Consider the following 25,273-nt stretch of genomic DNA (forward strand, 5'->3'; position numbering starts at 1 on the left):
CAGGCATTCGCGGACGACCTCATTCTGACGATACAGGCAAACTCAAGAGCCGCGTTAGAGGTCCTCGCAAATCGGGCCCTGACCACTCTCCAAGAATGGGCAAACCGAAATCAACTCAAAATATCCCCCACAAAAACAAACTCCATCCTACTAAAGGGACGCCTTGATCTTAGGCGGCCTCCGCAAATAAAAATTGGACAGGAAACAATCAAATTCTCCAACCAACTGAAATACCTAGGCGTGATACTGGACCAAAACCTGTCATTTCAGGACCATCTGAAATATCTCCGTAAAAAAATAAGACGCTACGCAGCCATGGTTGCCAGGGTCACGCGTAAAGAATGGGGCTTGAAAAAGCGAGTCCTCAAACTGTTCTACAAAGCTATCTTCACTCCGATCGTCACCTACGCATCCGGCGCATGGTTTCAAAAAACTACAACAGCAGTAAACAGACGTATCACGGACCAAATTCACAGATCCATCCTCCTAACCATCACTCGCGCTTGCCGCACGGTGAGCACCCACGCCCTGCAAGTGCTCGCAGGCACTCTCCCGCTGGACTTAGAAATCATACAACGCGGCCTACTATACTACCTAGACAAAGGCACCCCACAGACTTTTCTGGGGTTCACTATTGACCTAACCAGCAACAGAAATGTGGAAAAGAAGAGGATACAAACTCACTTGCAGCAGGCATGGCAGGAAAGGTGGTGCAACTCTCAAAAGGGAGAGATCACAAAGAAATTTCTACCCAATATTGAACAAAACTACCCAACCTCACCCAACTGGTTCTCCCCAGGTCTACAAGCAACGTACCTCTTAACTGGACACGGAGCGATTAATGCCAAACTGTCTCTACTTGGGATTCAGGTTGATCCAACTTGCACTTGCGGGGGGCTGGAGAGCTGGCAGCACCTAATGTATGACTGCAGGCTCTATGAAGACCTACGTGGTGTTTTACTCACCAGAATCCACTACTTACCACAGGGACAAGAACATCACCTCCTAGACACGAAAGAGGAGTATCAAGCCTTCTCGGATTACGCACAGGCACTGTTCACGAGGAGGAGGAGGACGAGGAGAAACCAAATGGCCGCAGCCCACAACCCACTACCATTATAACCAAAGAACATCTGTTCTTCAGCTCACCGGGCTCCCTTGCCTGGTGCCTTTCCACCCCCTTCCCTGCGCCGGTGGTGGGACGGTCCCCCCCCCCCCCGGCGCCCCCTACTTTCTCCTGGTGAGGCATGGGCATGGCTCACTGACTTCTGGGGTTGCCTACTCTATCATCCCCATATTTCTGCCTTAACCCCCCCCCCAGCCTTCAGTCTTCCACCCACTCTATCTTTATGCTAGCGAATGTCCCACACACAAAAACTTAATTATGTCAAAATTCCCGTTCGCCCATTCTTTCGGCTTTTATTATGCAAGCATTATCCCCCTCACCTAACGATCATCAAACCGACGATGATGGATATATGTATCTGTCTGTACGTACGTGCATATAAAAGAGCGCGCGCGTTTTTTTTTTTTTTTTTTTTAGGTCCTAGCCTCTGAAATCTCAGGAAATTAGGTGGCAGGACCTGCCAGAGTGAAACTAAAACTACTGGGTTCCTGGTCTGCCTCCACGGGGCGAAAGTGGGGCAACGTTGGGCCTCAGAAGGGGTCCAGCAGCTAAACGACCAGATGAACAACGGTACACGACATCACACAGATACAAAGCCCACACTCTTTTAAATCTCTGGCATTTCCCAGTGAACTGGTACACCCACAATGAAAGCAACACGGAGATGGGGGAAACCCCTGGTGCCGTCTGACACTAAATACACCTTACTGACCATGGCCTCACCTTGGGATGTTGGGCTCACATTTCAGCCTCACTTTGTCAGGATGAGGCAGAAGACGTACGCGGCTCTTTGGGCAGTGCGTCAAGAGCTCGTTGGTGTTCATCAGCCAGCACTGCTTGTTCGGCACATCCTGAGGTGTATTACGCCGATTCCTCTCTATGCTTCAGAAATTTGGTCATCTGCCCCTGCCTCATACCTTCAGAAGTATCTCAGTTTAGAGTACTGGTTGCTTAGATGGATGAACAGGGTGGTAGACCACCCCCTAACTATCTCCAGATCGATCCTACAGGCAAATCTGGGCACTACTCCCTGGAGACATATCATCATGACAAAAAATGTCCTCACGCTTGCACGGCTTATAACGAGGCGAATTGATGCTCCATCGGTATCCACATTAATCTCTGGCCCGAGGAGGGCAAGAGGGGAACACCCCGACTCCTGTCTCCCTCTGCGTCTTACGTTGTCAAGCATTGATTGCCTGAGAAACATGTTTCCAGCCAATTGTCTTCAGATCTTCAATAAATTTAGGATCCACCCTGATAGGTTCTGTGAAGACAAGCCCTACAGGAAGGAAATCCTCAAGAACTGCTACCAGATAATGAATCTATGATACTCACCTGCTCCTGGATATGACCGACTGTGTTTGTTTTTTTTTTTTAAACTTGCCTATTTGTATATGACAGACTTTTTGTCTTCATGCAATCATATATTTTGTATATTACTGTATATTTTGTATATTATTGTATATTTAATCCTGTAAAAGTCTCGGGTCGAGCACGCATGTACTCTTCTTTATTGTACATTGTGTTCCTCGCACCTTAGTCTGTATTCACACCCTTCTGGCACAGAGCCGTCCCGGGGTGACCCAAGGTTTCTTGGGAAATAAACTGATTTTAATAATAATAATAATTCCCTGCCCCTGATCCTTCCCCTCGAAGCGCGCCTTAATGCCGCAAGCCAGCAATATGACATGAAGATGGCTTACTAACCTTTCAGTTTTTCACCTATATATTCTTTGTACATTGTGATGTATATAATTGTATTACACTTTGAGTGTTGAGCTGTATTTACTTTTATTCGTCCACATATGTATTTTCTTATGTTTAATTTATTAATTTCTTTTTCTTACAGATTGTACTATTACTGTTAACCCCTGGCCTTCTGGCCATGAAGGGTAACATTGCAATGTATCCATTTGTATTATTATTAATGCAATAAAGATTTCTATAATAACAAGTCAGGGCACAATTTGCTGTAGAAAAGGTCTAAAAATGTTAAATTAACAGAGTTTATGAAATTAAAGGGCTAAATCGAGTACAGCAGGATTCACACTCTTTTATTCTACTAATTCTAATATTTTTAACCATTTTTCTAAGCTTAAATCTTCTTAGTATCTTTGAAGTTACAGGTATAGTTATTAGTAAGGAAAACATCCCCCCTATCTTTATTTTTCTAGGATTACATGTTTCCCGTTTTATTTCAGGATGAATCAGTAGTTTTGGAGCAAAACGACAAAGCCGCCTTCAGCATACGCCTAGTCGGTAAGTACAGAAGCCAATTTCTGCAATAGCATCATTTGTTTTGTAAAGGTTGTGTGTTCTTAATAAACGTTTTCTGTTTAATAAATAATACTGCACCCATCATTAACAAGGATGCCCAACTGGATTTCAATTATATTCCGTTTTCGAGTCTTTACAGTGATAACTAAGAAATAATATGGCCCTTGAACTACATTCTGTTCAAGAAAGCCTTCGACTGTTTGTTCTCCTCAATAAAGGAGCAAAGGTAAAACAAAATCAGTGATGAGACAGTCGGTGGACCCACTGTCTCATCCCTTTATCTTGCTTTGTTCAATCCATTTAATTAAGTCAGTTGTTAACAGCAACAAGATTTTATTCTTAAAATAAAACAAAGGAAAAGTGCTATGTCACAATTTAATAAGCGTCATCGTTCGCCTTGAGACAGCCAAATCATGTAAACTAACGAACAGTGAAAACTTCCTGTCGATAAACAAACCGTGTGAACTGTGCATTTTGTTCTCCAATTATCGTAATGAAACCATCAAGTGCTAATAAATACCAATTGTTACGGGACATCCTTGTTTCAATGAACCGATTGCTACAGGAAATGCGTGATTCAGTAGCATTCATCCAATATTGACAATTGCTAAGATCCATTTGTATATAAAACATTTATCAGCATCAAAACCAAATCTTTCCATATTAGGGATGATCAACTTTTTCGTATAATAAAACAAGAAATTTGTGAACTGCATCCAGATTTATTGAGACCAATGAGGACATGTGCGCTGGGGATCCAGCCCCTTATATTCTTACTGGAACAAGGGGATATATACACTGGTGTTCAGAGACAGTGCATCACGTAGGAATTTCACATTTCTAACCCTTTTTCGCGATGGCATGTTACGTTAATGACTAGCATCACAAATAGAAATATTTAAGACAATAGTTAAGGCAAACTAAGTAATATTTGACAGGTGATCTCAAAATATTCTAAATGAGCATTTGCAACCTTTATACAACAGTTTTGGTAAACGCGACAATTATAGCTGAAATGTTATCAGAAGCCCTCAATTAGCTTCAGTTTATCATTTTAAATGGAAAACAAAATGAAAAGTTCACCAGGTGCAAACTAACATTTAGTTGCACTGCCTCTGGCCCTGATGACAGCAGCACACCGTCGACCCATTGACAAGATCAATTTCTGAAGACAATCAGCTGATAGTTCGTGGTTCCTAACACGAATTATGGCTTCCTGAATTTCACCAAGGGTCTTTGGTTTCTTTCTGGCAAATGCAGATTCCACACGATGCCAACAGTTCTCTATAGGATTCAGATCCGAGCTGTTTCCTGGCCAGCTAAGAGTTGTAATGGACCGTTCTTTCAACCATTTTTTCACCTGTAATAAATGTAAACACATTACTGTCGAACCTCTAATGCAGAAATGAAGCTAAAGTAACTACAGAAATGCCTACTTACACTTTTCGCCCGATGACAAGGAGCAGAGGCGTCCTGAAAGATGCAGTTACTTGGCAGTTGAAATGGTCTCTAATGGTTGGCAGCAATTTGACTTCCAATATAGCCAGGTATCCATTGGCATTTACGGAACCTTTTATAAACTGCAGGTGATACGAAATGCACCCGCATATCATTTGGCTGATAGGGAATTTCACTGTAGACACCATACAGTCTGGATGGTATTCTTCACCACGTCTACGGCGAATCGTTTCTCTCCCATCAAAACCATGCAGGTTGAATTTCTTCTCATCCGAGAAAATAACTGACGTCCACTGCTCGGGGGTGGGTCCATTTGACATGCTCCTTACACCAAAATAATTGGGCCTTTTTCATTTTTTGTGTGAGAAGGGGCTTCTTCTTAGGACGACGGGCTACAAGTCCATTTTTGAAGAGGAGTCTTCTGACTGTTACTGCACTTGCTACCTCTCCTGTATGTTCTTCCCATTCTCTTTTCAGCTCAGACGAAGAAGCCTTACGGTTGTTTTTAAGGCATAAGGGCTTCAAAACGCGGTCCTCCTGTTTTGGCGTAGAGACTCGTTTGCGTCCCGTTCCTTTTTTCTTATCAGCAGAACCAGTATTTATTAGTTTGGAAAGAAATCTACTCACTGTCGACTGATTACAAGACACTCTATAAGCAATATGACAGGAAGAACATCCTTCTTCAGGTAAAGCAACAGTAGCACTCTTTCTTCGTGGCGTCAACTGCTACGTCGCCATCCTGATACAAGCAAGGAATGACTGCAATTCTTGCAGAGCGTGCTTAACTGAAAGTAACAGCTGATGCAATATTACATCATCACCTACGCGTGTCAATCTTATTTGATGCAATCTGTAAGAAATATTGCCATATACTTACATTATTCGGACGACAATTACAATTTTAAGGGATGATGCACTTTCTTTGAACACCAGGGCACCTAGGTTTCCATGAATTGAATTTCACATAAAAAAAAAAAACAGGTTTTCATGAATTGGAGATAAACGAAGTTTCCAAGACCTGGAGATAAACGAAGTTTCCAAGACCTGGAGATAAACGAAGTTTCCAAGAACTGGAGATACAATACTTGGTTTATAGGAGGTCAAGAGATTAACTCAACCTTATATCGACCGTAGAAATTCAAGATTACTTCTGTGAATGTGCTCCACAGTCGGTTTATTTCTGACATGAACTACATCCTAAGAAAATACCCAGAAAAGCTTTACCACGTCCTGAGACCGACAGGCAGGAGCAAACTCAAATATTTCCAAGTAAGTGGAAAGTGACTCTCGTGGAGATCACTAGCAACATCACTAATTTGTCGCTTCAGTGTGACAAATTACTGATATCAACTGTTTCTACATATTTGTTAAAAAATACGTATGAATACTTCACATCAGTTGAGTAAAAGAAACTGTGCAGTAACAGTCAAGGGTATTTCTTCAAGAATAATTAATTAATACAAGGGTTGACGGTATGGCAATGGTAACATGGCAGTATATTTCCAATGAACTGACTCACAGTGATGTATATGTCAGTGCTAGTACTGCATACAGCCAATCATATTTAGTGAAAATTGTTAGATGCGCAGCGTGTTAGTGGTGTTAGATATTGGCTAGTAAGTCGTATAAACGAAGTTCACCAAACTAGAACAAGTTTCGGTAGGTAAAGATTGAGCGTGGGCGTGATGCTAACGAATGTGCACGTCATGGTTTACGTGAACTTCAGAAGCGAAGGCATTACCACATCGAGCTGCTGCCCGATGAATAAAAGCCATGCGATCCGATCGTGACAGCGTGCATGATGAGTCTCGTAAGCGGAAGGTAACAAACGATGAATGAGTCGCAGGGCGCTCAAGATGTGTGCCGAAGATGCAAGTCAAGAAACACAAAAGCGCCACAAGAACGAGGGGTGGGTAGAATAGAAGTAGGGAGGGGATCAGGGCGATAAGCCCATATTTAATATTTTCAGTACTTGGTAGGGCGCCAGAACCCTGCCTTCCCTACACTAAAATGAAACCTGAAGCTGGAAGTAAAGAGCCGTTAAGTAGAACCGGACTGAAACAGATTGGAAGACTGTTACAAGTTTTGAAGGATATCCGCACATGCGTAAGATCACAGCACTTAAGTGCTGTGATCTTACGCATGTGCAGAGGTGGAATCGTTACCATAGTGATGGTAATCCATGTCTCGTCTAATAAGTCACATCGTCGTATTAGACGAGATACGGACTCTTGTCTAAGAACCTGAATTGAAATGCCAAAGCAATGAGTGGCGCCACCATAAGTCGGTCTTCTTGGCCTATATAACTCAGGAAAGATCCAAGTAAATGAAGGTAGTGCTGATCGTTATCTATAACTGTTAAGCTACAGGATGTCTATATATTTTTCACCCGATTATGAAGCTCGATTAAAATGTTATTGTAATAGGTATTGCAAAACGGTTTGCTGCGCTTAATAAAGCGACTCAATGAATTTCTTATGACGCAACCGCAATTCAGTAAACCTCCACATGGGCATCCACATGTAGCACGTAGAATATCAAGACGGTAGTCGATTGAACAGTGCCTGTTCAATCCGGTTTAACTCTGTAACGTTGTTATTTTTATTTATTTGTTTTTTATTTTATTTTTTGTATACATCTCGTCCTTTACGCAGCCCCATACAAAAGAATACATATCTATAGATGTGATATTCTGGAAACGAGGAGACCATGGAAATGGGATCATTCCGGCCAACCCATTGTTTTTTTTTTTTTTTTTTTTGTTTTTGCCTATTGAAGAAATCATGCATATGCAAGCTCCAGTGTGGTTGTATCTCATCTTGCTGATAGGACACATGTGGCTGCATATCTTCCAGCTGAGGTACAGCATACAATTCGAGCTTATCTAGGTAATTTGCGGAGGTCACATGTTTTAGTGGAAGAAAAATGGCCTTGACTGAATCTCTTTACGATCACTGGAGAGTTGGTATCCCACAACCACAACACGCACATTGCTTTCTCCTGCACTGTCACCATTTTAATGTTGTACTGCTGTTACAATGCTTGCTGGGATGAAGGCTACCAACCGCATTGAGAAAAACTCATTGTGTGTGTTGATTTAATAACTGCAGAAAACCATTTTTGGGTACCTATAACAATAAAATTTTAAAGTTTCATAATCAGGAGAATTATTTATAGACGCCTTGTACATCAATACTGTGCCGAGCGGTACCACGGTCAACACATTACTACTGCTCACTTCTTCAGCAATATCCACCACCTAAAACAGGTTGAAACACAGGCTAACAAGCAGTTTAATACAGCAACTACTTTCAAATAATTTTGAACCGACAGAATTGAAAAATACTGGAATATCCACCAGAACTTTCTCTGGCATAAGCCCCTGTTGCTTATACCCAAAATGAAAGGATGTCTTTAAGACAAGGGTTTAGAAAATAAATACGTTACGTCAAAACGGCTTTACAGATGGAATTTCCTTGTGAACACGAGTATAGAAAAAAAAATAATACAAATGGGCATTGACTATATTGAGGAATATAATCATTAAGTAAATGATAATAAACTGTATACTTTCCTCTTATTACTTGGTTGCCACTACTTTCCTTTCACATATTACAATGGCCAATTTGCATTGTTTAACCAGTCTTGTACATACAACATTAGTAACTCGCATCTTCCAAGTCTTTCCACTTAACACGTTTTATTCGACTTGGAGATTCCTACTTGTATAAATTTGTGCTCATTGATAAGACACGTATATATCAAACCTGGATTGTTTTGTTTGTTTGTTTGATTGAGTTTTATTGGCGCATCAGCAACTATGGCTATAATGCGCCAAAACCTTGTCATAAAAAGTAAAAACTTCCAGTGACCTACTGAATTAAGTCACTACGTCAGGTTTTAAAAACACGTGTAAACTATAAAAGACAAATATCAGTAAAAAAGGTAACAATAGTAAATCTTAAAATAATAAGATTTTTTAAATATGAGTAAAAAGGTTTACTGATTTTAGGAAATTAAAAATAGCAGACACATGGTCATTGTCGGATAAAATCTGACTGAGTGTATACGGCTCAGTCAGATGGTTAAAAGCGGTACAACGAGCATTTCTAAAACTGGTACAGTCAACTAAAATGTGTCTGATTGTTAATATTGTGCCACAGGACTCACACATAGGAGGGTCATCAGCCCTCAGCAAAAACGAATGTGTCAAATGACTATGTCCTATGCGGGTCCTGGCAAGAACAACTTCCTCCTTACGATTCCTGCGCAGACTAGACTGGCACGGTTCAATTGCAGGCTTTATACGATATAGTTTATTCCCAGTCTGTCTAGTCCACAAATCTTGCCATTGGGAGTGTATTTTCTCGTGTATTATTTGCCTGTAGTCTGTATAGGGGACTGACAAGGCAGCGATTATTACTGGGAATTGCTGATTTGGCTGCGGTGTCAGCCAAATCATTTCCCTTAATCCCAATGTGGCTAGGAATCCAGCAGAAGCGGATATCATATTCACGTCCACGGAGGAAGTGAATCTTCTGCTGAATACTAGACAGGACTGGATGAGAATTATATCTCACGGTTATAAAAGCCTGTAACACACTAAGAGAGTCAGAATATAAAATGAACCGTTGGTATTGGCATTTACTAATGTGATCCAAGGCTAACTCTATAGCGTGTAGCTCTGCAGTAAATATGCTGCATTCAGAGGGAAACTGCTCCGATGTAGTGGTGTCTCTAAAGACAGCAGCAGATCCCACATATGATTCTGACTTCGAACCGTCTGTGTAAACTGGCGCGAAGTCAGAATGTTCAGCTCGGTGTGCTGAATAAAGCTGCAGGTAGACCGATGATGGAGTGTCCGACTTTCCCCAATTTTTAAGGGACAAGTCACATATTGGAATATGAGCATGCCAGGGTGGAAGGGGTTGCTTCGGTGTTTGGGCAACCTTGTCTACCTTGATATCAAGTTCTATGAGTAGCTCTTGGAGACGAATACCAAAAGGACGATTAGCAGTCTTGCGGGTATTGTACAAATTTTCCCATCGTGGCTCAAAAACGGATAGCCACGTAGGATGGTCTGGCAGGGATTTCAGTTTAAAAGCGTACTTTAGAGACAACTGCTTACGTCGAAGCGATAACGGTGGTTCGTTTGCTTCGACGTATAAACTCTGGACAGGAGATGTCCTATATGCTCCAGTAGTGATACGAAGAGCCTGGTGATGGACAGGGTCTAGCCATCGAAGGGCACTGTCTCTGGCTGAAGAATATACCTGGGACCCATAATCAAGTTTGGATCGCACAAGTGCACGGTAAAGCCGAAGAAAGGTGCATCGGTCTGCTCCCCAAGATGTAGAGGAGAGCGAGCGGAGAATATTAAGCCCGCGTGTGCACTTTGTGCGGAGTTGACGGATGTGATCCAGAAAGGTCAACTTTTTATCAAATACGAGTCCCAAGAATTTTGTGTCCGCTGCTACTGGAATAACATTTTGTCCGAGCCTTAATTCAGGTTCAGGATGAAGATTACGCTTACGACAAAAGTGTACGCAAACGGTCTTCTCCGGCGAGAACCTGAAGCCATTTGAAAGTGCCCAGGAGTTGAGGCGATCAATGGATTTTTGCAGTTGTCTTTCAATAACCCTCATGTTGCATGACTGACAAAATATGCTAAAGTCATCAACATAGAGGGCACTGTTTACGGTAGGTGGAAGTTGTTCTGTGATGGAATTTATTTTGATGGCGAAAAGCGTGACACTTAAAACTGATCCCTGTGGTACTCCCTCCTCTTGGCTAAAGGAACGAGAGAGTGAGGATCCCACACGAACTTGGAAAGATCGATTGGCTAAAAAGTTTTTAATAAAAATGGGGAGTCGTCCCCTAAGACCCAGGCTATGCAGATCTTTTAAGATGCCAAATCTCCAAGTTGTGTCATACGCTTTTTCCATGTCAAAGAACACCGACACCAAGTGTTCGCGTTTTAGGAAAGCATCCCGGATGGATGCTTCCAATCTAATAAGATGATCCAAAGCGGACCGGTTCCTTCGGAAGCCGCACTGGATGTTGGAGAGTAGGTCGTTTGATTCGAGATACCATATTAAACGAGAATTAACCATTCTCTCCAGGATTTTGCACAGACAGCTAGTCAGAGCAATAGGACGATAATTGGTGGTGACGTTTGGATCCTTTCCTGGCTTAGGAAAGGCAAGAACGATTGCCTTTCGCCAGGAGTCCGGAAACTGCCCTTCAATAAAGATTCTGTTATACAGAAGGAGCAGACAATCCATAGATTTTGGTGAAAGATGTTTAATCATTTCATAATGGATGCCATCTGGTCAACAGCACTTGCTTTGGAAAGAGTGAGGGCTCTTTTCAGTTCCTCTATAGTGAACGCCCCGTTGTAGGGATAGAGGCCCTTGGACTTAAAATTAAGTGCTTGTTTTTCCAGTTCATGTTTCAGGACCAGGAACTCTGGAAATTAAAACGAGGATGTTGCGGAGATTTTGGAGAATGTTTACCCAAGAGCATTGGCTATTGCAGTTGAATCTGCAATAGCGCATCCATTATAATCTAGGATTGAAGAAGGGTGGGATGTATATTTTCCCTTCATTTTCCGGATTTTATCCCAGACTACCTTAGATTTGGTAGACTGGTTAATAGATGATGTAAAACGGATCCACGATTCCTTTTGACTCTGACGGCGGATATATCGTGCTTTGGCTCGTGCACGTTTAAAGGCAATAAGGTTGGTCGTGGTAGGATATCGGCGGAATATCCCCCACGCTTTGTTTTGAGCCTTTTTTGCTGCTGTGCATTGTGAATTCCACCAAGGTTTGGGAAATGGTAGAAACCGGGCAGATGTTTTTGGAACAGCATTCGCAGCTGCCTGGACAATATTTTCTGTGATGTACTTAACTGCATCATTGATAGGCTCTTGACTGACTGTGCTAAGATCAAAATTTGCCTGATGTTGGAAGGCAGTCCAGTCAGCCTGATCAATCTTCCACCGTGGTAAACTGAAGGGAAGACATGGTCTCCCACTTTGTAACGAGGTTATCACAGGGAAGTGATCACTTCCGTATGGATTCTCCTCCACTTCCCAAGTGAATGAAGGGAGTAGAGAAGGGGAGCAGATAGAGAGATCAATGGCAGAAAAAGTACGGGTAGGCATGTGGAAGAAGGTATCTGTTCCAGTATTTAGAAGGGAAAGGTCATTGTCATTTAGCATATGCTCTATGACTCGTCCCCTTACATTGATGTTAGCACTACCCCACAGGGTGTTATGTCCATTAAAATCCCCGAGAAGTAAGAAAGGGGGAGGCAACTGCGTTAGAAGATCATCAAGGTCTTCCTGGGAGATGTCAGTCCCAGATGGCAAATAGATAGAGCAGACGGTTAATAAAAATCCCACCGTAAGGCGAATTGCAACGGCTTCTATGCTAGTTGTAATTAGCAAGGGCTGCACTGGGGTCTGGTTACCCACAAGGATAGCCACTCCCCCATGTACAGAGCCATCCGCAATTCTATCCTTTCGAAAAATTGTGATGTTGTGCATGGCAGGATCGTCATTTGCCTTTAGATGTGTCTCCTGCAAGCAAAAGCAAACTGGCTCGTGCTTTTGCAGGAGGGCCTTGATGTCATCAATATTTCGCCGGAATCCACGACAATTCCATTGTAGGAATTTAGCCATTATTTTGGCTTGGTGGGTCCATCAGGCGGCTTCCGAGGTGCTGAGGGCTTACTTTGATCAGTCTTGGGTTTATCTTTTTTGGGGAAGAATGGACGCTGTCCCGTGTCCATTTCTTCCTCCGCAAAGAGTTCCAAGACTGAATCTTCGGGTACCTCCTTCTGCTCGACATCCATGTTTTCTTGGGTTCTAGGGGGGACTTCCCCTTTCTTATTCTTTTCTTTCATAATTTCCTTTGTTGCTTGTGGAGCATTAGGAGGTACAGATATAGGAGTGGCAGCTGATTGGTTCTTCTGTGCAGGTTTTTGAGAACTTAAAAGATAACGCGCGATGGTAGTGAAAGACTCCTTTGGAGGAATGGTCATGTCCGTCTGAGTTCCGACGGAACATCTCCCTGCTACCTTCTGGACGTAGGTAGGTTTGTTGATATTCAGGGGTTTGACCGATTTCCTTGCCTCCTGGTATGATATATTTAGCTCTGCCTTCAGCCGTTGAATTTCTTTTTCTTCTTTCCACCTCTGGCATGCTCGTGAGTAGGCCGGGTGTTCGCCTTCACAGTTAATACAGGTGGGTTTTGCGGCTGAACATGCTGTTGTTTCGTGGTCCTTTGCACCGCATCGAGCGCATGTAAGGACTCCACGGCAGGCCATTTGAGAGTGTCCATACTTCTGGCATTTAAAACACCGTAAAGGGTTCGGAACGTATGGACGCACTGAACAATTGATGTGTCCAGCTTTAATCTCATCAGGAGGTTTAGGAGAGTTAAAAGTCAGGATAACGTTCCTGGTTTTAACAAGTTTTCCATCCCTTCGCGCAGTAATTCTTTTGACGGCAATAACTCCCTGTGGTTTTAATTCGGAGCAGATTTCCTCCTCGGTTACGTCGAGAAGGTCCCACTCCGAAATGACACCTCTCGATGAATTGAGTGTTCTGTGTGGTGTCACTGTTATAGGGATTCCTCCGATTGATGTTGTTCGGAGTAGATGTTCGGATTGCCTGTCATTTTTAGTTTCAATTAAAAGGTCTCCAGAACGAAGCCTCTTAACTGATTTGAGTGAACCTGCTAACCCGTCTAACCCTTTTTGAATAAAAAAGGGCGACATTTTACCAATCGGTGTTTCATTGGTAGAATGTATAATTAAGAACCTTGGGACAGGCCCTGATGGTAATTCCGTTCGCTGCCTCTTTTTAGCAATAATGCTGTCTGTATCTGTGTCTATGGTTTCAGATAGGGACCGGGTTGGGGACCCTGAAGAAATAAGTTTATCAGGATTCATTGAGTTTTTTTAAATTGTTCAGTACCCGGGCTCCCCACCCACCACAGAGCCCAAAGGGACGCCCACTACCCGGCATGCAATAAATGCGCTCGGGAGTGGAACGCCAGGGCTACCCAGACACTATACCCGCACAGCCGCCAGCCTGAATCCTGTCCCTCGGACCGTGAGGGTAGGGGCGTGGCATTGACACGGTTGACCCTCGCAGGCGAGCCTACTAGCCGATTGATCCTAGCCGGGCCTTCCAGGACCACCCGTCTTGTCGAAGCAGGAGCCAAAGTGGTGTATTGAAGCTGGGCCCCTCAACCACCAGGATCCCCCTTTCCGAATTTCCACGGGTCGCAGCGCACGGCAAACACGCCGGATTCCATTGATGTAAGCCTGGAACCTGGGCTGTGGGCGTTAGATCCCAGTGATGCTAGTCTGGAAGTCCAGCAGCGTCACTGGGATGTCCCCTCACCACGTACAGGCGCCCACGTCGAGGGGCCAAACCTGGAATGACTTAACTATAATACAACAAAAATGTTCAGTTAAAATTTACATTAAAGAGTGTTCACATAATATCACTTTTCATTACATTTGCATAGATGAGAAGTGATATTATGTGAACACATATGCTGTGCGAAATCGATCCAAGGACAGTGCTTGCTTTATCAAAAGTACACGTGTTGTGCCTCCTGGCAGCAGCTATTTTCATTTGTTCACTTTAATTTGAGGAAAATAGCATCACTGCTAAGAATCATCCAAAATTAGTCGATAATATGTATTCATCTTAACTTCAACGAGATGATAATGCACCTTCACAAGTACAGTTTAGTTTTTACTAAACAGGCAACTTTACTAAAAGGCAACTTTACTGAACAGATCGACCATGTCGGGAGGGACCTATAGCCACCTTCAGCATCATTACATTTTCTGAATTATTGTGAGGGATAGATAAATAAAATATAATGATGGTAAAATACCAGTTGCAACTATCAAGTATGGAAACCAATTTTATTGTGATGCTTCTAAGTGGTGATTGAACATAATAGCCTATGGAATCGTGTTTTGACATGTGTCATTCTACATTAACAATATTTATACAAAAATCGAATTAGTGCACTGCTTAAGCTACCTGTTGCGGTTGTAAGGTTTCAGGTACATCAGCAACGTAGCCCAAATTGCGCCATATATACGCTGAGTGGACAAAAATCATGGAATACTTACCTAGTAACGGGTAGGCCAACCTTTCGCCTGGATAAGGGCAGTCACGCAGCGAGGCATTGAGTCCACTAGTACACGAAAGCGTTCCACAGGTATTTACATCCATGCTTGCTGCACCGCTGTCCATAATTTCGTCGCATTCCTGGATGGAGGATCCAAAGCTCGAACGCACCTTTCCACAGCACTCTACAGGGTTCATGTCCGGTGAACGGGGAGGCCATTCCATGGCAGTAAAATCTGCGGAATGCTCTTCGAACCATGGTCTAGTCATCACGGCTCTGTGGGGAGGCGCACTGTCCTGCTGGAAGAGTCCATTTCCCTGTGGGTGCACGATGACCATGAAGAGATGCAGATGGTCTACAAGGATGGACACGTAACTGTGGCCCGTTTGTAGTGATACTGATCTTCACAGAGATACGAGGCGGAGATGAACTCACGTTCTAGGAGCCGCCCTTTACAAAAACACATGTCCACATGCCCATAACCTGGACCGTTCAGAGATACAGAGTTCCCAACGTGTGCCAGTTGAACATGCCCCAGACCATTACCGACCGTCCACCTGCCTTAACAGTTCATTATTGACATTACGGGTGCATAGATTCGTGCGGTTTCCGCCAGACACGAACCCCTCTCCAGTCCGCAAGAAATAACTGGAAACGGGACTTATCGGACCAGGAGTCCCGTCTCCAATCATCCAAGGTCCAGTGCCGATGTTCTTTCACCCAGTTGAGGCGTACAGTCCTGTGTCGTGGCGTTCGGAATGGGACTCTGCTGGGTAGGCGGCTCCCATAACCTATTGGGCTAATGATCGCCTGATGGAGACGTTTCTGGCACCTCTCTCTCGTTGAATTCGGCAGTGATTTGTGCCACTGGCTCTCTGGTTGGCCGAAATAATGAGAGTCAGACGTCGACGACCATGTTCATCTCCACCACCTTTCTCCGCCCACAGCACTGTCCACAATGAGATGTTATTCCGGAAATGGCGTATTCCCGATACATTCTTGATACTGTCGAACGGGGGTAGTGCAATTTCTGTACCATTCCGCGATAGAGTGACGCATGCGTCGGCACCCACTATCATCCCTCTTTAAAAGTCGGTTAACTCATGACGTTTATCCATACTGACATCGAATTACAGTCTACGTGAATGCAGTGTACCTATATACCTGCCAGGCGGCGGGTTCATCCACTAGCGAGAGGGGTGACAGCGTTGCGTTGCCCAGGTATCCCACGAATCCCGTCTTTTCAGTGTATTATGTCTATAAATTGCGTGTGTTCTTTGATAATTTTTTCTGTTTGCTAGCCGAAAAACCAGAGTTGTTTCCGAAAGGGAAAAACCTTCCCCTGAGACCGATCGACTCCGTTGTGAAAAAAAGGCCAATAAAAATTCCTTGCGTCATTAACAGGATTCGAACTCCCGACCTTTTCCACCCGGTGTGGCGAAGACGGTGTTTATATATCCCGCAAGGGCGTACTTCGAAAGAAGAAATGTTCCCAATAGTGACAGCGTCATTAGTTAAAGTGTACTGCTTCATAATCATACATCACATATGCAAGAAAAACAGGGAACAGGACAAAAAAATATTCCATACACCTAAAAATTCCTTATTCCATACACTTAAAAATTGTTCGCATGATTAAGGGGATTCGAACCCGGGCCTTTTCCACCCGGTGAGGGGAAGATGGTGATTATATGTCTCGCGAGGCCGTACTTCGAAAGATGAAATGCCAGAAATGTTCCCAATAGGGACAGCGTCAATGGTTAATTTTTGTATTTATTTGTCTTGGGCGGCACCTGGAACGTCAATGGTTAACGTGTACTGCTTCATAATCATATACTGTGCGACAAAATTAGCAGAACAAAATGTTTTTCAAGAATATTTTATTGTAAACAGTGCCGCCAAAAAACTGTTCACCGAAGAGGGACGAGTATTTGATATAATAGGCATCCTGGCATGCAAATTCCGAGTATCCAATAGAAATCGATCTACCACCTTACAGAGCTGCACATTAGGCAAATTGTTCATGATTTTTTTTTTTTTTGGCTTGCTCAGTGGATATTCACGTCTCCAGTACTACTCAGGATGGCAAGTCATCGTCGTTTAGATGATTCTTTGAGATGGTGGGTCGATGGACGACTTGAAGCCGAGAAGTTAAAGGCGGAGGTGACACGTTAGCTTAATGTGTCACGCAGGTTCGTCTCGGCACTATGGAAGCAGTTTCGAAGAAGGGACCATTACACGAAGAGCTGGTCAGGGTCGCCGAGAGCTACATCAACCAGAACAGACCGCTATCTGGCTCTAACAGCAAAACGGAACCTACAATGTCCTGTCATTAACTCTCTCTTGAGGTTGCTGCAGCCACAGGTGAAAACATTTCCAACCAGACTGTGTTAAGAAGGCTGAATTAAAGTGGACTCTGCGCAAATAAGCCAGTGGTTTCTTTCCATACCACCGCAGAATTCGTTGAAACTGGTGCCATGAACATGTGATTGGAGCCCTGACAAATGGGTACAGTTCGGTTCTCTGACGAGTCCCATTTTAGCCTACAAGCAGATTCTAGACGTTATTTCATCTGGAAACAAGGAATGCAGTTCCATCCCTCCAACATCACAGAAGGAGACGCTGACGGTGGAGGAGGTATTCTCGTGTAAGGCAGAATAATAATCAACGGCCACACTCTTCATGATTTTGATAGGAGTACCGTAACTGCGCAGAGGTACAGAGAACAGATTCTCAAATCTTATGCGCACCTTTTCAGGAGTTGGGTTGGCTCAGATTTTCTTTTCATGCATGACAAAGCCACTGCACATAGAGCTCAAGCGGCGGAGGAATACCTTGAAATTGAAGATATCCAACGACGGCCATGCCCAGCACGATCACCAAACTTAAATCCGATCGAACATGTGTGGGTGCCCTTGGGCATCGCATTGCACGTCGACAGCCAACTCCTCGGTCACTTGGTGAGCTAATGGAAGAATGAAATTTGTTGCTACAGAATATTATAGACACCCCTATATCGAGCATGGTTCACCGCTTTTGGGGGTGGGGGAATCATAGGCCATACTGATGTCATGTGACCATATTTTCGAGCATCTTGAATCGACTTCTGTAATGCGACCTTTTTGGTAATTCTTATACAACCCCTATAACTATCCCTTATACCTGTTCGAAGTTTCTCGCTGTCTCCTCATTTCATCCTTATTCCATGGTACACCACTATAACAAAATTTTCCCGTTTCAAAGCAGGCTGCACGAGTTACACCATGTTTTCTACGTGTTCTGTTCATTTTGTCGAGTAGTGTATATGCAGAAAAAACAGGAAATACCTGGACAATAAAATATTCCATACACCTATAAAAAAGTCAAGTAAGAGATTAAATACTTTAATTTGGTGGAATTTGATGAATTATACTGTGGCGGATAGGTTGAGCCAAGTTCATATATTATGTTTGAATGCCCAAATTATTGTGATCTCAGGTTAAATTGAATATGATGGTCGAAGGTATTACAAGAGGATAACGTCAATAAACCAATTCTGCATAAACAGTATTTCAGGGAATTTTATGAATTTGCAGACAGAATTTTCAAAAGAAAAAAAGTCTACACAATATATGGAGGAATGGTTTAGGTCTAAAATTTGCAGGAATTTTATATAGTTAGATTTTTAAAAAAATTAATATTACAGAAAACAGCGAGTATTATGGAAATGATATTTAAAACATGTATACACCTTTCAGCAATGCTAAGTTTCTATTCCAAATGCATTCGGTTAAAAAATTGCATCCCGAGCATTCCTGACTAATTGACTGCCGCCGTCATCTGCTCTCCTCCATAGATGTTCTCATTATTGGAAATCCTTGTGCTCCAAGTTTTCTTGTTTTCACGTTATACCGCACCGCATTGTCACTTGCTGGCGGCTTCCCGGAACACTGTTCTTGACGGGCGAATGACGTCACTAGAGTTGAGCGTGAGGTCAAAGACCGGATTTCTTGAGGGAAAGAAACAGCGAAGGATAATGGTCAAGGGGTGCGTAAATAGATACCTCCTTCCGAGGAGAAATTAAATGGCCAGGGTCCTTCATCCTGTGCGGTTCAGAGGACAGATTACTCGTCAATCCGCTTTCCACCGGAAACAGTCACTAAAAAAGGTTCATTCGGTAATGTGAGAAGTCTTTCTGTCCATTTACACAACAATCGTTACTTCCCGATACAGGGGATGGAGAAATAATGAAACTTCCAACTTCATGTGTCATCTCCATCCTCTCTTATCTTCTGATCATGTGCTCTTTTCTCTTTATGTTGATACATTACCTATATTTTATCTCCATCACTACTGATTTCTGCTCTCCGCTCGTGTAATTCTCTTCCCATTTTTTCGTTCACACACACACACACACGCACGCACATACGTGCTACCAATAAGAAATACTCAGTGCACATCAAAGCAAGGATATGTTGAGAATGGTTAATCTCTTTCTCTACCATATGGATAATCGCCAATTTACTAATGGTAATGAATATGTATTCTTAATAAGAAATCCATGAATCACAAAAATAATACATACCAACAAAATAAAAGCTATGCAGATTTCAGACTGCTGATACCTGTGAAGATTTTAGACGCAATTTCATAGCCTCTCCCAATTTTCTCCCATACAGAAACATTACTTAAATTGAGAACGCCGTTCCGACCTTTTTGCAAAATTTCAGGACTAATTTCAGCAGGTTTAACTATTTTCCATTATTAATGAAAAGTTAATTAGTTATTACTTAAGTTAGCTCAGTTAATCTATATCACACAGGGGTTACATGGTTTGGTTTCCCATCCAAAAACTCGGACTTTTAGTCCAGCAAACCTATCAAAGAATATTAGGCAATTACAGACACATACCTAACTTTGCCGTGATACGAAAAAGGATGTTTAAGTCTGCGATATCATTTTTCCTTAAAACTTCAAACCTATAAGGAGAATAACGCATTTTCTAATATCTTTACGAAGAAAGCCATACCTTTCAAATCATAAGAATAAGTACGAAATTTCGCATTCCCAATTTTCGTTTCCAAGATGAGTTTCTTTACTTTTTCTCCCTACAGATTCACAGAATTGGCTTCCTCTTATATGCTTTTTCTCTTTTTATACCTTAGAGATTAAGAAATGATGCGATTTCATCTAAGCAGAGAATTTAAATTTATTTAAGTAGCACCCTTACGTAATCTAAAAATAAATTCCCTGGCCAAATTATTTCAATTATACAAATAACTTTGGGGTAATAACAATTTTTGGTACTTTAGCTACGAGAGTACTGGCGTGAGGTCGAAGAATTTTCAGCTCGTGGGAATGGATAAGTTATTTGGAAAGTTTTACAGTATTTTTTATTAGTTAACATATTAAACTGTTTTTGACAAATTGATTTATAGTCTTAAGCACGTTCGTTAGCTTATTTTTAAATTTAGATAGTGATTTTGTAAATTTCAACTAATGTTATCAGTGGAGTTCCCCGAGGTTCAGTGCTGGGTCCATTGTTGTTTCAATATTTATTAATGATGCTGATGAAGGTACGTCAAGCTTAATATTAAATTTTTCAGATGATATAAAGGTTGGCAGTGTGGTTAACGAGAGTAATGACGGTATGCCACTATTAGCAGATTTAGAAAAATTAGGTCGATGAGCTAAGAAATGTCAGTTGAAGTTTAACATTGACAAATGCAAGGTAATTGATTATGGGTAGCAGAAATCTCAAAGTAACTTATCAACTGTGTGGAACTACACTCAGGGTAGTAGAAATTGAAACAGACCTGGGCGTAATTATGCAGTCAGATATGAAATTCTCTGAGCAGCAAAGGCGTATTGCCAGGACAGCCTTTGGGGTTTTGTCAACGATACACAGAAACTTTGCTAGTAGGGATAAGGAGGTGATTATCCCTTTGTGCAAGACCATGGTATGGCGACATCGAGAGAATTGCATACAGGTCTGGAAATCTCACTTTAGGAAGGATGTAGAACCGCTGGAACGGGTGCAGAGAAGCAACCAGATTGGTGAAGGGAACAAATGGGCGCTCTTACCTAGAAAGGCTTCAGTTCTGCAAATTGTTGCATCTGGAGACTAGGCACCTGCGGGGACGATCTGATTGAGGTGTTTAAGGCTTTGAATGGATTGAATATGCTGAGTGTGAATGGCATTCTTCCTCTTGCTGAGACTACACACATGAGGGAACATAAATTTAAGTTGAGGAAGGATGGTTGCATGATAGGGGCTTAGAGGGGACCAGGTATTCTGTGTGTTATCAGACACTCAGTCTAAAACACTGATGGATCCAATATCTTTCTATTACAGAAGATTTAGGAGAAGTCCGGCTGACCTGCCTCCCTAAAATCCACTCATGCACACCTTCTCGATGGTAAGCCCTGTTACGTCACTTAGATGGCAACAAACGTGTAGAGTGGTTCTCTTCAAGATGCCTGGTCAGCGTGAAGAGGAAAAAATCAAACCCTCCAGCATATGACAGCACAACGAAACAAATGGCCCTGTCCCCGGCGGCTTTCACTCCCCCTATTACGACAGCGAGAGGATCAGGGTAGAAGCTGGGGGTGCTAAGAATCTCTGGGTACGACCAGGCTGCCATGCACGGAAATTGAACTTGGCCTGTTACAACGTAAGATCGCTCATCGGTGAAGACAGGATATTAGAGCTGAGAAAGGAACTAGAAAATGTGAACTGGAATATCATCGGTTTGGCTGAAATAAGAAGAAATGAATCACTTAAGTTTACCAGTGGAAATCTGCTGTACACCAATGGAAACAGTGAAAGGAGTGAAGGTGGAGTTAGGTTTCTGGTCCATAAAGATTTAAAAAACAGCATTTTGGAATTCAAAAGTACATCGCCAAGGGTGTCAGGACTAATACTCAAGATTTCTAAGAGTTCAAGCTAAAGGTTATAATTATTTATGCACCAACATCGAGCCATGATGATGAAGAGGTTGAAGAAATGTACACCAAAATTGGGTCTTCTAGATGAGCAGAAAACCCACTACACTATTATTATGGAGGACTTCAATGCTAAGGTTTGAAAAAGACAAAACAGCGCAGAAAGGGGAACTATAGAAATTTTGGAATTGGTGAAAGAGGTGAAAGACTTGTGGAATTTGCAAAATCTCGAGGAATGTCAGTAATAAACACTTTTTTTCCCCCAAGAAAAGGGTGAACAGAAAGCGGACATGGAAGAACCCAAATGGATTAACAACTAATTAAATCGACTTCATCCTCTAACAGAAGATATATCGTGAATGATGTTACCGTCCTGAAAAAAATAAATGTTGGAAGCAATCACAGAATGGTAAGATGTACACTTGATATACATGTAAGAAAAGAAAGGAAAAACCTGACTCGAGTAAAGAATACGAAGGTCTTTGAGATAACAGAAGGGGAGAAAAAGCAGTATGTACTGGAACTTAAGAACAGGTTTGAGCTTCTGCAGACGGCTAAGGACCAAGGTATCGACGAGGAATATTACAACTTTCTGAAAGTGATAAAGCCCAAGAAACCTATAGGGAAAAAGAAATCCAAAGAAGAAAAAATTAGTCAGGAAACACTTGTTATGATGAACCGAAGGAGAAAAATGAAGAGCAAGATAAACACTGAGTATCTTTCTTTCTGAGTATCTTTCTAATGCAAAGCCATTAGAAAGATACTCAGAGAGGACATAAGAAGATTTAACACAAGAAAAGTAGAACAAGCATTAAGGGAAAACAATTGACTTAAATCAGCAGCCATGTGAGCAGTAATACAGAAGGACAAATGATACTGAAACTGAAGAATAGTGATGGTGTACTTATAAACAGCAGAGAAGGCATAATTCAAACAGCAGAAGACTACTATAGAGAATTATACAAGGAGCGAGGGAATGATGCCAGCAGTGGGGAAGATGGATCGCAAAGTAGCAACACATACGACATACCCGATATTCTTCCTGATGATGTAGAACATGCGTTAAAGAAAATTAAGAATCAGAAAGCCCCAGGGTAAGATGAAGTTACTGCGGAGTTGTTAAAATTGGGAGGAAGAGACATAACACAAAAACTGGCATGCTCTTCACAAAATGCATTAGAAAAGGTTTGATGCCTAAGGGGTGGAAAAATGCAATCATAGTTTTGCTGCATAAGAAAGGAAATAAATCATAAATTGGAAATTATAGACCAATTAGCTTGTTATCCCACATCTAAAAGTTGTTCACAAGGGTCATTACTAACATATTAGAAAGAATACTTGATGAGAATCAACCGAAAGAGCAAGCTGGCTTTAGGACAGGATTCTCAACTATGGATCACCTTCACGTAATATCACAGCTAATGGAGAAAGCAAATGAATATAAAACACCATTATGCTTGGCATTTGTGGATTACGAAAAGGCATTTGGACTCCATACAGCATAAGGCAATGTTTCGGGCACTGGAAAGACAAGGCATAGATACCCCATATATTACGATTTTGAAGAAAATATATGACAACGCTACCTCCTTTATTAGACTAGACAAAGACAGTAGCAAATTTAAAATCGAGAAAGGAGTTCGACAAGGAGACACAATATCTCCGAAGCTGTTTACTGCTGCCCTTGAGGAAGCTTTCAGAAGATTAGACTGGTCGCAGAAAGGAGTCAATGTGAACGGATAGTACCTAAACCATTTACGGTTTGCAGATGACATTGTGGTCATAAGCCACGATCCCAAAGAATTAGAGGAAAATCTTAATCAGTTATGCACAGTTAGTAAGGATTTTGGACTAAAGATGAATATGGCTAAAACAAAAGTAATGATGAACAAGTATACCACAAAAGGGATATAATCATTGATGGAGCAGTGATTGAAAAGGTAGATTCATATACTTATCTGGGACAAGTTATTAGCTGTAATAATGATAAATGGCTGGAAGTCAAGAGAAGAATAAATTTTGGATGGATAGCATTCAGGAAATATAGTCACATACTGAAGAGAAATATCCCAGTTTGTCTGAAACGTAAAATAATGAACCAATGTATACTCCCCACCATGACTTATGGAAGTGAAACTTGGGCACCCACCTAAAGAATGGAAGAGAAGCTGAGAACTACACAGCGAAGAATGGAACGAATTATATTGAGAATCAGACTGTTAGATAAGAAGAGAAACTCAAGCAAACTCAAGTAAAGGACATTCTTATCAAAACTAAAGAACTAAAATGGTCTTGGGCAGGGCACATAGCTCGAAGCATGATGACAGAAGACTAAGAAAATAACAGAATGGTACCCAAGAGGAGCTAGAAGAAAACCTGGAAGACAACAGCGGAGATGGATAGATGAAATTCATGAGTTTGTGGGTAGTAAATGGATGGCCATAGCACAAAACAGAAGGAACTGGAAAGCTGCTGGAGAGGCCTTCATCCTGCAGTGGATTGAAAATGCCTGAAGATGATGGTTGCATGATATATGTGCTAAAGTCTGCCTTCAGCCAGCGAGTGGTTGATTGCTGGAATAACCTTCCATCTGTTGTCGTGGAAGTGGATGGTTTGAAAAAATTCAAGGAAGAACTAGACATATTCTTTGAAAGTAAGGATGGATGAAATGTGTGTGTGTGTGTGTGTGTGTGGCTGATGCTATATAAAACTTGCTTTCTTGCATAATTTGCTACTACTGCTACACAAGAAGAGAGGAATTACCTATCTGACGATATAAAAGCAATTTAATAGCACAAGTGGTCGAAACTGGATTACTATAATTAAAATATTTGTTATTTGTTTTTTAGGAGCATTAGCAACTAAGGCCATATTGCTCCAGGGATATGCGGTGGTCATTCCCTGACCTTTCCGCATACTCCGTATTTGGTGGTCACGGGCTCGAACCCCGGTCTAATCAAGAAGCGTGTACTATGCACTGCTGCCCCTGATCACCTGGCTACAGAGGCGCCATAATAATTAAAATAGCAACCATGTTCCACAGCAGACTAGTTCACTGTTAAGCAAAAAAAATTCTTATGCACAGAAATCAACTTAGTGAGTGCACTCCCAACTGTTCCCTAAGGAGAATTATATGTGTGGATCTATACAGTTTACGATAATTCTGGAAATTTTCTAATGCCATAATATATCTGCAAATATAAAATCTGCCTCAGAAGACGGTCAAACATATATTGTAGAATGATGTCACTGAGCCATACTGGCTGTAAAGAAAGGAAATAAAAAAAAAATCTTTTCGTTCTAACCTTGTGCAAGTCCG

General features: G+C 42.0%; 1 protein-coding gene across 2 annotated transcripts in view; it reads left to right on the forward strand.

The window, feature by feature from the left end:
• LOC150087454 (uncharacterized) overlaps positions 1-25,273 on the forward strand; it is a 244,669-nt gene that overhangs the window by 115,575 nt on the left and 103,821 nt on the right. For both annotated transcript variants that reach the window (XR_016546847.1, XM_090371195.1), the window contains exon 2: positions 3,331-3,388. Coding sequence is in view for 1 of the 2 variants with exons in the window: in XM_090371195.1 (XP_090227321.1) it covers positions 3,331-3,388 (58 nt within the window). In the remaining variant the exon portion in view is untranslated. The remainder of the gene's footprint in view (positions 1-3,330; positions 3,389-25,273) is intronic.

Source organism: Mastigoproctus giganteus, chromosome 4, assembly GCF_048544385.1.
Source record: "Mastigoproctus giganteus isolate SK-2022 chromosome 4, ASM4854438v1, whole genome shotgun sequence".
NCBI lineage: Eukaryota > Metazoa > Arthropoda > Arachnida > Uropygi > Thelyphonidae > Mastigoproctus > Mastigoproctus giganteus.